Raw genomic sequence first — 14,834 nt, forward strand, 5'->3', positions numbered from 1 at the left:
TATAAATCCAGCACCGAGCCTCTATACATCCGGCACCGAGCCTCTATACATCCGGCACCGAGCCTCTATACATCCCCCACCCAGCCTCTAAACATCCACCACCCAGCCTCTAAACATCCACCACCCAGCCTCTGGACATCCACCACCCAGCCTCTGGACATCCACCACCCAGCCTCTGGACATCCACCACCCAGCCTCTGGACATCCACCACCCAGCCTCTGGACATCAAAACATCCAGCACCGAGCCTCTACACAACCAGCACCGAGCCTCTATACATCCAGCACCGAGCCTCTATACATCCAGCACCGAGCCTCTAGACTTCTGGCACCGGGCCTCTAGACTTCCGGCACCGAGCCTCTAAACATCCCCCACCCAGCCTCTAAACATCCACCACCCAGCCTCTAAACATCCACCACCCAGCCTCTGGACATCCACCACCCAGCCTCTGGACATCAAAACATCCAGCACCGAGCCTCTACACAACCAGCACCGAGCCTCTATACATCCAGCACCGAGCCTCTACACATCCAGTACCGAGCCTCTACACATCCAGTACCGAGCCTCTACACATCCACCACCCAGCCTCTAGACATCCACCACCCAGCCTCTAGACATTCAGCACCCAGCCTCTAGACATTCAGCACCCAGCCTCTAGACATTCAGCACCCAGCCTCTAGACATTCAGCACCCAGCCTCTAGACATTCAGCACCCAGCCTCTAGACATTCAGCACCCAGCCTCTAGACATTCAGCACCCAGCCTCTAGACATTCAGCACCCAGCCTCTAGGCATCCAGCTTCTAGACATTCAGCTTCTAGAATCCCAATGATCAACATGGTTCTGTAGTATCCAACATCAAGCTTCAAGAGAATCCAGCACCAAACATCTAGACATTTAATATCCAAATGCAACATCCAGAGAATCCAGCTTCTAAACTCCCATTGTCCTCTGTCCAGACTTCCAGTGTCTAGTCTTTATACATCTAATGTTCAGCTCATAGAGCCCAGTGGTTTACATCTGCACATCCAGATTCCAGCATCCAGCTTTTAAATCACATCTAACTTCTTGGCACCCAGAGAATTCCACACAAAGAGACCCAGTACATCAAGTGCACAGCCTGTAGACACCTAGAGAATTCCACACAAAGAGACCCAGTACATCAAGTGCACAGCTTCTAGACACCCAGAGAATTCCACACAAAGAGACCCAGTACATCAAGTGCACATCTTCTAGACACCCAGAGAATTCCACACAAAGAGACCCAGTACATCAAGTGCACAGCTTCTAGACACCCAGAGAATTCCACACAAAGAGACCCAGTACATCAAGTGCACAACTTCTAGATACCCAGAGATTTAATCTTACTGAATCTAGTTATCGAGTTCAAATTGCTGATATCTAGAAAGTCAGGCATCCAACTTGTAGATGTAGAGTTTCAAGGTCCAGTATTCAGTATCCATATTCTAGACACTGGATCATCCAGACAATATTCCATCTTTGACAGTGTACAGGATATTGTATGTCTTAATAACACAACAGGAGATGTCTAGCCTCTCCGTGCCCATTTAGGAGGTAATACAGAGGTAATACAGCCTTTGATAAACTATTTAGTACAACTATTTACTTGTAACGAGTGATGTACCGAACTGTTCGCTGGCGAATAGTTCCCGGCGAACATAGCGTGTTCGCGCTCGCCACGGCGGGCGAACACATGCGCGGTTCGATCCGCCCCCTATTCATCATCATTGAGTAAACTTTGACCCTGTGCCTCACAGTCAGCAGACACATTCCAGCCAATCAGCAGCAGACCCTCCCTTCCAGACCCTCCCACTTCCTGTACAGCATCCATTTTAGATTCATTCTGAAGCTGCATTCTTAGATAGAGGAGGGAAAGTGTCGCTGCTGCTCATTTGATAGGGAAATGTATAGCTAGGCTAGGGTATTCAGTGTCCACTACAGTCCTGAAGGACTCATCTGATCTCTGCTGTAAGGACAGCACCCCAAAAAGCCCTTTTTAGGGCTAGAACATCAGTCTGCTTTTTTTTTTTTGTGTAATCTAATTGCAGTTGCCTGCCTGCCTGCCAACTTCTGTGTCAGGCTCACAGTGGATACTGTGCCCACTTGCCCAGTGTCACCACTCATATCTGGTGTCACAATAGCTTGCATTTGAAAACAAAAACATTTTTTCACTGTAATAGACTAATTAGCAGTTAGTTGTCTGCAAGCATCTGTGTGTCACGCCAACAGCGTGTACTCTGCCAGTGCACAGTGCCACTCATATCTGGTGGCACAATAGCGTGCATTTAAAAACCCACAAACTTTTTTTTCACTGTAATAGATTGAATAGCAGTTAGTTGTCTGCAAGCGTCTGTGTGTCAGGCTCACAGTGGATACTGTGCCCACTTGCCCAGTGCCACCACTCATATCTGGTGTCACAATAGCTTGCATTTGAAAACAAAAACATTTTTTTCACTGTAATAGACTAATTAGCAGTTAGTTGTCTGCAAGCGTCTGTGTGTCAGGCCAACAGCGTGTACTCTGCCAACCTCTGCTAGTGCACATTGCCACTCATATCTGGTGTCACAATAGCGTGCATTTAAAAACCAAAAACTTTTTTTCACTGTTATAGGTTGAATAGCAGTTAGTTGTCTTCAAGCGGGTGTGTCAGGCCTACAGCGTCTACTCTGCCAACCTCTGCCAGTGCACAGTGCCACTCATATCTGGTGTCACAATAGCGTGCATTTAAAAACCCAAAAACTTTTTTCACTGTTATAGGTTGAATAGCAGTTAGTTGTCTTCAAGCGGGTGTGTCAGGCCTACAGCGTGTACTCTGCCAACCTCTGCCAGTGCACATTGCCACTCATATCTGGTCTCACAGTAGCTTGCACGCATAGTACCACTAATCCAAAAAAAAAATGACAGACAGAGGCAGGCCACCCCGCAGGGGCCATCGTGGTCGTGGTGCTGTGATTCCCTTTTGCCCTAGAATAATGCCCAATTTTCAGAGGCCACGTACCCTGAACTTGAAAAGTTCTGAGGACATAGTTGACTGGCTAACACAGGACACCCAATCTTCTACAGCTTCCGCTCGGAACCTTGATGCACCATCCTCCTCCAGCTTAGCTTCGGGCACCTCTCAAGATACCACTCACCCGCCTGCCGCCACCACCAACACTAGCACCACAGCCGCTTCACTTTATCTGTCAGAGGAGTTATTTACACATCCGTTTGAAGAAATGAGTGATGCGCAACCATTATTTCCAGAGGATGTAGATAACAGGGATATGTCTCAGTCAGGCAGCATTACACACATGGACGTATGGTGTGATGATGATGATGTCGTACCCGCTGCTGCTTCATTTGCTGAGTTGTCAGATACAAGTGAAGCAGTTGATGATGACGATGCGTCCATGGATGTCACGTGGGTGCCCGCTCGGCAAGAAGAAGAACAGGGTGAAAGTTCAGATGGGGAGACAGAGATGAGGAGGAGACGAGTTGAAGTCGTCGCAAGGAGCTATTGGCACAGTCAGACAGCATGCATCGGCACCCGGGGTCAGCCCGACAGCACGCCAATCAACGCATGCGGTGTCCACCACCAGAATGCCGTCATTGCAGAGCTCAGCAGTGTGACATTTTTTTTGTGTGTCTGCCTCTGACAACAGCGATGCCATTTGCAACCTGTGCCAAAAGAAACTGAGTCGTGGGAAGTCCAACACCCAACTAGGTACAACTGCTTTGCGTAGGCACATGATCGCACATCACAAACTCCTATGGGATCAACACATGAGTACAAGCAGCACACAAACTCAAAGCCGCCATCCTCCTCCTGGTCCAGCATCTTCAGCCACGTCAACCACTGCTGTCCTCCTTGCCCCTTCTCAACCATCCGCCACTCCGTCTCTCGCCTGGAGCAGTTCCCGCTCATCTGCCCACAGTCATGTGTCTGTCAAGGACATGTTTGAGCGTAAGAAGCCAATGTCAGAAAGTCACCCCCTTGCCCAGCGTCTGACAGCTGGCTTGTCTGAACCATTAGCCCGCCAGCTTTTACCATAGAAGCTGGTGGAGTCTGAGGCGTTCAAAAAATTTGTGGCTATTGGGATACCGCAGTGGAAGGTACCCGGACGAAATTTCTTTGCACAAAAGGCAATCCCCAACCTGTACTCGATTGTGCAAAAGGAAGTAATGGCATGTCTGGCACACAGTGTTGGGGCAAGGGTCCATCTGACCATTGATACCTGGTCTGCAAAGCATGGTCAGGGCAGGTATATCACCTACACTGCGCATTGGGTAAACCTGCTGACGGCTGCCAAGCATGGAATGCGTGGCTCTGCAGAGGAGTTGGAGACACCACCACAACTTGCAGGCAGGCCTGCTGCCACCTCCTCTACTCCTCCTACTCCATCCTCTTCCATAACCTCCTTGGCGGAGTCCTCTTCTGCTGCTGCGTCTTGCTCCACATCAACGGCACCCCCCCCCCCCCCCGAGCTCCCCAGGTACTATTTCACATCCCGGATACGGCAGTGTCACGCCGTCTTGGGTTTGACTTGCTTGAAAGCAGAGAGTCACACCGGACAAGCACTTCTGTCCGCCGTGACCGCACAGGTGGAAAAGTGTCTGACTCCGCAGAAACTGGATATCGGCAAAGTGGTTTGTGACAACGGAATAAATTTGTTGGCGGCATTGAAGTTGGGCAAGTTGACACATGTGCCGTGCATGGCACATGTGTGTAATCTGATCGTACAACGCTTTGTGCATAAGTACACAGGCTTACAGGACATCCTGAAGCAGGCCAGGAAGGTGTGTGGCCGTTTCAGGCGTTCCTACACGGCCATGGCGCACTTTGCAGATATCCAGTGACGAAACAACATGCCAGTGAGGCGCTTGATTTGCGACAGCCCGACACGTTGGAATTCAACACTCGTAATGTTCGACCGCCTGCTCCAACAAGAAAAAGCCGTTAATGAATATTTGTATGACCGGGGTGCTAGGACAGCCTCTGGGGAGCTGGGATTTTTTTTGCCACATTACTGGACGCTCATGCGCAATGCCTGTAGGCTCATGCGTCCTTTTGAGGAGGTGACAAACCTAGTCAGTCGAATCCAAAGGCACCATCAGCGACATCATACCATTTGTTTTCTTCCTGGAGCGTGCCCTGCGAAGAGTGCTGGATCAGGCCGTAGATGAGCGTGAAGAGGAAGAGTTGTGGTCACCATCACCACCAGAAACAGTCTTATCAGCATCGCTTGCTGGACCTGCGGCAATGCTGGAAGAGGATTGTGGGGAAGAGGAGTCAGAGGAGGAATGTGGCTTTGAGGAGGAGGAGGAAGACCAACCACAACAGGCATCCCAGGGTGCTCGTTGTCACCTATCTGGTACCCGTGGTGTTGTACGTGGCTGGGGGGGAAGAACATACCTTCATTGAGATCACTGAGGAGGAGGAACGGGAAATGAGTAGCTCGGCATCCAACCTTGTGCAAATGGGGTCTTTCATGCTGTCGTGCCTGTTGAGGGACCCCCGTATAAAAAGGCAGAAGGAGAACGACCTGTACTGTGTGTCCACGCTACTAGACCCCCGGTATAAGCAGAAAGTGGCTGAAATGTTACCAAATTACAACAAGTCGGAAAGGATGCAGCATTTGCAAAATAAATTAAAAAGTATGCTTTACACAGCGTATAAGGGTGATGTCACAGCACAACGGGAATCTAACAGGGGAAGAGGTGAAAGTAATCCTCCTCCTCCCACGACCACGCCGGTAAGGGCAGGACGCTTTAAAGACGTGTTGTTGATGGAGGACATGCGGAGCTTTTTAAGTCCTACGCATCGCCACAGCCCTTCGGGATCCACCCTCAGAGAACGACTCGACCGACAGGTAGCAGACTACCTCGCCTTAACTGCAGATATTGACACTCTGAGGAGCGATGAACCCCTTGACTAATGGGTGTGCAGGCTTGACCTGTGGTCTGAGCTATCCCAATTTGCGATAGAACTTCTGGCCTTCCCCGCTTCAAGTGTTCTGACAGAAAGGACCTTCAGTGCAGCAGGAGGTGTTGTCACTGAGAAGAGAAGTCGCCTAGGTCAAAAAAGTCTAGATTACCTCTCCTTTATTAAGATGAATGAGGGATGGATCCCGAAGGGACTGACAGTGGGCGATACATTTGACTAAAAAAGGCCTGATGAGATGAGCTGCCTTGGGCTAAAAATGGTGACCCTATGTAGGAGGAACAGTCCCTATTCTGCTCTGTGTCAGTGTGTATCAGGGTCCCTGAGGACAGGTGTCAATCCATATCTGCCAAGTGACCCTATGAAGGGGGAACAGTCCCTATTCTGCTCTGTGTCAGTGTGTATCAGGGTCTCTGAGGACAGGTGTCAATCCATATCTGCCAAGTGACCCTATGTAGGGGGAACAGCCCCTATTCTGCTCTGTGTCAGTGTGTATCAGGGATCATTAGGATAGATGTTAATCCATATCTGCCAAGTGACCCTATGTAGGGGGAACAGTCCCTATTCTGCTCTGTGTCAGTGTGTATCAGGGATCATTAGGATAGGTGTCAATCCATATCTGCCAAGTGACCCTATGTAGGGGGAACAGTCCCTATTCTGCTCTGTGTCAGTGTGTATCAGGGATCATTATGATAGGTGTCAATCCATATCTGCCAAGTGACCCTATGTAGGGGGAACAGTCCCTATTCTGCTCTGTGTCAGTGTGTATCAGGGTCTCTGAGGACAGGTGTCAATCCATATGTCAAGGTGTCAATATGTCATATGTCAGGTGTCAATCCATATCCATTGTGATTTAGGAATGTTAGGTGATTTATGCCCTTTATGGATTAAAACCAGACTCTGCATCAACTGTGTAATTTTCCATGGGAGTTTTGCCATGGATCCCCCTCCGGCATGCCACAGTCCAGGTGTTAGTCCCTTGAAACAACTTTTCTATCACTATTGTGGCCATAAAGAGTCTCTGTGGGTTTTAAAATTCGCCTGCCCATTGAAGTCTATGGCGGTTCACCGGTTCGCGAACGTTTGCGGAAGTTCGCGTTCGCCATCCGAAAATTTCATGTTCGCGACATCACTACTTGTAACTAACTGATATCATGTATTTATTAAAGCAGCTCTAACATCATAGCCCCAAACAATTGATACTTTTCTCCATTCACAGCATGCTCACATAAACAGCGCTTCAAAACCAGGGTGAAACCATTCATCATCATATGCTTCTTGAAATTCTATTTAATTCCTTTTTTTTTTTTTTTTTTTACTGGTGATTGGGAGGGGTTTGGGAAATTTACAATACCTCACCAAGGGTGTATTACAATACCTCACCAAGGGTGTATAGGATGTACATTTTTCAGCTTTTGAGCTGTCACTTTGTGAAATTTTACCATTCAATAAAACATTGAAAATCACCTATTACTTGAATTAACCTTCACAAGTTGCCTTGTTTTGTTTTCTTTTAAATATATATTATAAAGACTTAGCAAATTACATCATAATCCAGTACAGACAAGGCACAGCCAGGGCACACATTGCAAATGAAGAGGATAAATAGAAACATTGTTTCATTTCTCCTCCTCTCTGTGTGCTCTCTCTATGCTGACTGCCATGTGCAAAGGGTGGAGCTTATAACAAGGGCTGACAGGGAGCTGAGATGGAGGTGCCCAGTTCCAGGACCACGAACCGTGAATTTTTATATCCAACTTTATTTGTCACCCCTCACAAATACATGTTTGATAAATATAGGGATAGGTAAACATAATATTACAGATTCTGGAAAGTGACAGTTCCAGTTTAAGTGACATGATGATACATGGGGTGACTGCCCTCATCTACACCAAGTACCTACCTATATACATAATAAATGCAGGTAGGTACTTGGTGTAAATGAGGGCAGCAACCCCATTAAAATGCAGGTAGATTGCTGGCGTAGATGCACGTGGGTTCTTGGCTTAGCTGTTAGGTATTTTATTTATTTATTATCCTGAGTATGTGGCCTTTTATTCTCCCTAGTTAATAAAAAAGATGTGGGTTGGGGGTCATACTGAACCTTTCTCCTGCTCGGCGGCTTCGCTGAGGTCGGGGAGCTTCTGTGCTGTCAGATTGTGACTTCTCAGCAGCTTGTTTTCCTGTGTAGAAAGGACACTATGAGATTTATTCATATAAAATGTATCTGAAATGTATAAAATCCAGGTAAGATAGCAGAACGTTCTGTAATAAAATCGAAAATGAATGATCCTTTGTATTTTAATTTAGTGTATAAACGCTATGTATTAAATATTGGATGCAGATTAACAGACACGGCTCTAATGAGACTTATAGGATATTAAAAAACACACGAGATTATTCGCTGGAATGGAACCAGAAGATTCTCGCTGTCTCCTTCGAATAGAACCAATAACGACAATGAATACGGATACAGCTTGGTGCAGTTGGGCAGTTGCCATGAAAACTAGTGCAATGTTTGAAATGATGGTAGCTCCAATTTTAGAACCTCAGCCCAGAACCGCAGTTTATACATTGTTACCAGACCCTCCCTGAATTTCCTTTAATTAGATAACATGACCCACTCCTGGTGCCCAAAATATACTGCAAAGCGGGAAGGACTTTTCCCTCACTTCCGGCTGTCTGGGGACGGTGGGAGTGCCTGATGAGAACCCTGCTACGGGTTAAAATGTTTCTGTGTCCTTAAGCGAATGGCTAGAGAACCCTATTTTGACTTTGTATTTAATTTTTTTGGGTTGGGTGGCTCTCAATCTTTAATTGCAAGAGCTAAGCCCTGGCACTCAGAGCGTTAATAATGATAAGTAATTAACCCTTCGCGTGCCAGTAATATAAGTCACAGCCTTTCTCAGACTCCAGTAAGGCAGTGCTCAGCCTTTCGTGGCTAAAGGTTTCATGAAATGAGATGCATCCCGTTCCTATCTGCTAATTTCCACCTCTGTTAGTTTATCCAGCGGTCTGAGGACAGAACGCGTCCTGTACATTGTGTGCCTGCGCAGAACGCAGGATGACATTACACAGACCCTGGCCCCTTTGTAACGGCTTCTTTCCTACTGCAGCCCGTGTTATGCAATTACAGACTTAGGTTCACGCTGGGTGTTGATACCAATTCAGGAAGGAAAGGAAGTGGGAAGAATGCTCTCCAGAGAGTCATTTTGGCAGAACAAGCCCTGCGTAGCCCTCTAATCTGACACCCCAATGAATCAGCATTTTCCTGTTTACAAGTCACCGGTGACATCTTCACCAGATCCTTACAAAATACCTTTAAATCCTGGAATGGAAAGACTTCGCCATGGGGCTCATGTCTAATTCTTTAAATCCCCCTTTTGGGCAAGTTTAAAAAAAAAAAAAATTCTCAGGGACTCATTCACTAAACAGTGAGTTGCAGTCAGATGAAAACCAAACACATCTGGAGACTTTTTTTTTTCTTTTAAGCTATTTTGGCTAAAATGTTGCAAATTGGACATTTAGTCATTGCAAACCACTGTTTAGTAAATTATTCTTAAACTGCACAGCGGTCCCACAGGCCCCCTTCTCAGCTCAGAGAACGTGAATCAGATTGTACTGAACGTTGATTTTAACTGATGCAAACCCGTGCACTTTGTCCTTATAAATAAAACGGTTGCATTCTCTATTGTATATCAGTGTCTTTCTTATCGTCTTTTCTGTATTGCGCCAAAACATTCAGTCTTTCTACCACATTTTATTCCTGGCTCGTCATGTAGCGAGTGCAGACAGGCATCTTGTTTCAGACGTCAGACTGCATTTCTGCAGGTTCCCTTAACAATAGTTGCTATTTTAGGTTTGTTTGTTTTTTTTAAACCAAAGTTTGGGCTTTGATGCAAGTGGACCAGAACCAGTATTTTTCATAAATAAAAACTTAAAGTAAGAATGTGAAAGCTTCTTACCAGTCTTTGAAAACCAAGAAAACCCACCAGTCCAATAATGGAGGATACATTTGTCAGAAAGAATTGACGCATTTTGTGTCTTTTTTTTTTTATATATTGGAAGAAACTAAATTTGTGAACATGGAACAGGAAACACGATGTGAGGGACACAGTAAAGAATACTTGGGACCAAGTATGGGAATAAATAGCTGCAAATAGGTAAAAATGGCCGGAATAAAATCTCATAAAACTGATGTTTTTTTTACATAACCCCCTGTACGTTTTATATTATATTGGCAGAAATGCGCAGGGTTTATTGCATGGAGATTTTATTAGCTCCTATCTTTGTTCCTCCAGATAAATATTTTACCGCGCTAAAGACGCTCGTGCTGTGCTCCTGCACAGGAAGAGCCTTTCTAGCCAATCAGGTGATCAGGACAGCCTAAAATGGCAACGTTGATGGAGGACTCCATTTCTGTGTCTGCTAGAGATATGGTGGTTGTCTCTCCGAGAGATAGTCCCATCAACGTTAGAAGGCTCCATAAGAGAGCCTTCCTTGCCAGGGACCTATCCTCTTCATCTTCTAAAGAGGATATGGTCCCAGTCAAATGTAAAAGAAAGAACAAGGGCTGCCTTTCATCTTCTTCAAGTTCTGATGATGAACATGATTTTGGTCCCTCTTCCCCTCACTCTCGTTTGAGTAGTCGACGACTTGAAGGTACAGTACCTCCAAAAGCCAAGCGTGAGTTTCCCTCGTTTGAGGTTTCTAAGCAGTTTTCACACAAAAGGGATAAAACTCCTCAAGAGCATTTGCTCATTCATCCTCCCTAAACCAATCCTGTTCCAGACAGGGATCACCTGAGATTGATTGGGAGTCTGAGGAGGTGGTTCGCTCTGCAGCTTCCACTAAACGAGGGAAGTTGAGCAACATTCAGATGGCCAGGATGAGCCTTTTAGGTAAAGTGCTCCCTTTAAAATTGTTCCGTTCCAGATGGGCCATTGAGCAAGAGTCAGAAGTCAAGGATTTTGCCAAACATGCTTTCAGATCCCTGCTAGTTAAAGAGGATGATCTCCTTAGAAACCATATTGGTATCCCTGACATTCAGGCACTAATGGCTTTTGAAATTGATCCAGCACTGTTAGCCATTACAGGTAGCAGTGTGTCTGGGGATCCCATGGATCAGACGTTTCGCAATATACAGTTCAAAATTGCGAATGTTGTTGGTCCCCTTCTGCTTATGTTAGATAAGGCAGAGAGGAAGAGATTCTCTCATAAGCCTTCTCTACCAGTGTTATTGGCTTCTAAGATGGCACTTTTGAAAACTTCCAGCAGAGCTGTGGTTATTATTGGTCAATCCTTCAACTATATTTCCAACATTCGCAGAACCCGCTGGCTGCACGCGGCAGGGATGTCTGACTTGGCCCCTAAATTTTGAAGACTCCTTTCTGTTTGGCCCTTCTTTTATACAAGAGGTGAAAGGAAGATATAAGGCTAGGAGATCTTTCTCTGATTTAAAGAAGAGCATTCCAAGTTACAAGAAGCCCTTTCGGACCGAGGATCGTTCCTACAGGGCTACAGGTTCGTCCCGGGAAGTTTCTCATCAAGCCCACATACGTCATCATGGGGGAAAGTCAAGACCCTCAGGAAGTAGTAGAGGAACCCATGCCAGATGTGGCACATCATGAAAATGAAGACCCATGCAGTCAAGTAAGTGTTTTACCTCACATCATTCAAAACTGGTCAGATATAACCTCGGACAAATGGGTGCTTCAGATTTTCAAGAGGAGTTTACAACTCCCCTTCATTCGGTTTCCTTTCCAGAGGCAAGTTCTGTGCAGAGAGGTAAATCCAGTTCTCGATGCCTCTCTTTCCCTGGGATTAGCTCAGGGAAAAATAGAATTGGCAGATATGTCAATTTCAGGTTGGACAAGTCCCTTGTTCCCCATTCCAAAATCAGCCGGCACATGCAGACCAGTACTGAATGTCAAGGTTTTTAATGCTTTCCTAATTCAGGATGGACGGTTTAACAGACCTCCCAGGACTAGTGCAGAAAAAATATTTCTGCATAAAATTAGACCTCAAAGATGCTTTCCATTCAGCTCTTATCGTTATGAAGCACAGGCACTTTCTCAGATTTCGCTGGAAGGAACAGATATATCACTGGACTGTAATGGTGTTTGGGCTATCCAATGCACCTTACACCTTTTCCAGGATAATGAAAGGTGTTATGTCCCACTTCAGACAAAGAGGTTTCCTATGCCTTTATTATTTAGACGACATGTTGTTGAATCCAGAGGTAGATGCTCTCGTTCAGCAGAGAGATTACCTAATTTCCTTATTACAGGATCTGAGGTTTATTGTAAATCTGCAGAAATCCATCCTGGTCCCCACTCAGAACATTCTATTTCTGGGTTTCATGTTGAACGCTATGGATATGACCTTGAGGGTTCCCCGAGACAAATGGGAAAAAATTCTAACTCACTTAACTTCAGCTCTTTTGAAACACAGATGGTCTCTAAGAGAACTAGCAAAGACTATTGGGAGGTTGATAGCTTTAACACCGGGTTACGATGCATCCCCCTTGCTGTGCAGACAGAGCAAGCGGTTTCTAGGAGACAAACTGAGACACAGTATCCTGTGGGAGTCAAGGGTGGTCCTTCCCAAGAGTGTCAGAAAAAAGCTAAACAATATATTGGAGTGGGCAATTCCACTTCCTCGCCCCCTTTTGGAAGGGCCTTTCGGGTTAACCCTGACCACAGATGCTTCAACCAAGGGATAGGGTAATGTCTCTGCACAAAGTGCGATAAGAGGAGTTTGGTCAGTTCAAGAAAGGCTTCCTCACATAAAGTGCTAGAGTTGAGAGCAATAATATTAGCCCTTCAAAGCCTTGTTCCGTTGAACCCCCTAGGTGTGTCAGTAATAGTTCAATCGGACAACAGGACAGCAGTAGCTTATGTCATCCACAGAGGTGGCACAAGGTCAAAAGGTCTTTGTCTAGAGGCTCTGGACCTGTGGTCCCAGGCTCTAGTACACAAAGTCTGAATATGGGCTGTTTATGTACCAGGTGTCAGAATCGGGACAGGGATCCAACACGCAGAGTACAAACAGTAGCCAGATACGTATACCGGACCTTAGAATGGCCGGACTAACGTAAGTAGTACCGTATAGAATGGTCAAAGACAAGCCGAGGTCGAGGGTAACGGAAGACAGGTAAGCGAGCAATTGACTGACAAGCCGAATCAAGGGTAACAGAGATAAGCAGAGTAAGGTAAACAAGCCGGGTCAAAACCAAAAGGGATAATAGAATACACAAGCACTGAGTGACTAGAACAAGCTAGAACCACGACAGGGCAATGAGCTAATGAAGGAAGCTCTGTTAAATACCCTGTTCAGAGCAGTAACCACACCTCCGAGACGTCCTGATTGGTCCTGCAGCAATTGACTGACAGGTCGATCCGGGGGAGTGTCCTGATGATGACTTCCTGCCTAGATGGTGTAAAAGGCAGTCACTCCCTCGCGGCCGGCCTTGCATGACCGGATAGACCGCGGGGAAGGGAGTCATCAGACCGTCTGGATGGTGGAACAGCTAAGTCTCTACCTCTTTTGGAGGTAGAGACCACAGGTACCCTGACAGTACCCCCCCTCTCAGATACGCCCACCGGGCGGAATGAACCGGGACGAGATGGGAAGCGAGAGTGATACGCCCTGCGGAGACGGGGAGCATGAACATCCTCCTGAGGTACCCAACTCCTCTCCTCAGGACCATATCCCTTCCAATCAACCAGATATTGTACTCTCCCCCGGGAGATTCGAGAATCAATAATAGAGTTGACCTCATACTCCTCCTGACCCTCCACCTGAACGGAGCGAGGAGGGGCTATTGTGGAGGAAAATCTGTTACATATGAGTGGTTTCAGCAATGAAACGTGAAACGAGTTCGGAATGCGTAAGGTATTAGGAAGAGCTAAACGATACGCAACCGGATTGATACGGGTCAGCACCCTGTAGGGTCCAATATACCGAGGAGCGAACTTCATGGAGGGCACTTTTAAACGGATGTTCCTCGTGCTCAGCCATACCCTATCACCTGGAACAAAGACCGGAGCCGCCCTTCTACGTTTATCAGCGTGTTTCTTGACCAACATAGAGTTGTGCACAAGGATTTGTCGAGTTTGATCCCACAACTTCCTCAAATTGGCAACATGAACATCAACCGACGGCACCCCCTGGGAAGGAGAATCCGAAGGAAGAATAGACGGATGAAAACCATAATTCATGAAGAAGGGGCTTGAATGAGTAGAATCGCAAACGAGATTGTTGTGTGCAAACTCCGCCCAAGGAATCAAACCGACCCAATCATCCTGGTGTTCAGAAACAAAGCATCGTAAATATTGTTCAATTTTCTGGTTGGTACGTTCAGCAGCTCCGTTAGACTGAGGATGATAGGCAGAAGAAAAGTTTAATTTAATACCAAGTTGAGAGCAGAAGGACCTCCAAAAGCGGGAAACAAATTGGGAGCCTCTGTCCGATACAATTTGAGAGGGTATCCCATGTAGGCGAAAAATCTCCTTGGCGAATATCTCTGCCAATTCGGGAGAAGACGGAAGTTTAGGCAGGGGAATGAAGTGTGCCATCCTAGTAAACCTGTCAACCACGGTGAGGATAACAGTCTGTCTTTTAGAGATAGGTAGATCGACAATAAAGTCCATGGCCAAACAGGACCATGGTTTCTCTGGAACCTCCAAGGGTTGCAGGAGTCCACATGGAAGCGTATGGGGTTGTTTGGTTTTAGTACAAACTTCACATGCAGCGATGAACTCCTCAACATCCCTCCGTAAAGTAGACCACCAGAAGTCCTTAGAGATCAAGGCGTAAGTTTTGCGAATACCAGGATATCCCGCCATCTTGCTATTATGTAAACACTGTAAAAGTTCCAGTTGAAAAGCA

At 46.4% G+C, this 14,834-nt stretch overlaps 1 protein-coding gene across 1 annotated transcript in view; it reads right to left on the reverse strand.

Annotated features, from left to right (window-relative positions):
* The window catches only part of IRAG1 (inositol 1,4,5-triphosphate receptor associated 1), a 95,980-nt gene that overhangs the window by 19,839 nt on the left and 61,307 nt on the right, over positions 1-14,834 (reverse strand). The window contains exon 9 of the mRNA XM_063438463.1: positions 8,047-8,125. Coding sequence (XP_063294533.1) covers positions 8,047-8,125 — 79 coding nt within the window. The remainder of the gene's footprint in view (positions 1-8,046; positions 8,126-14,834) is intronic.

Source organism: Pelobates fuscus, chromosome 12, assembly GCF_036172605.1.
Source record: "Pelobates fuscus isolate aPelFus1 chromosome 12, aPelFus1.pri, whole genome shotgun sequence".
NCBI classification, from domain to species: Eukaryota; Metazoa; Chordata; class Amphibia; order Anura; family Pelobatidae; genus Pelobates; species Pelobates fuscus.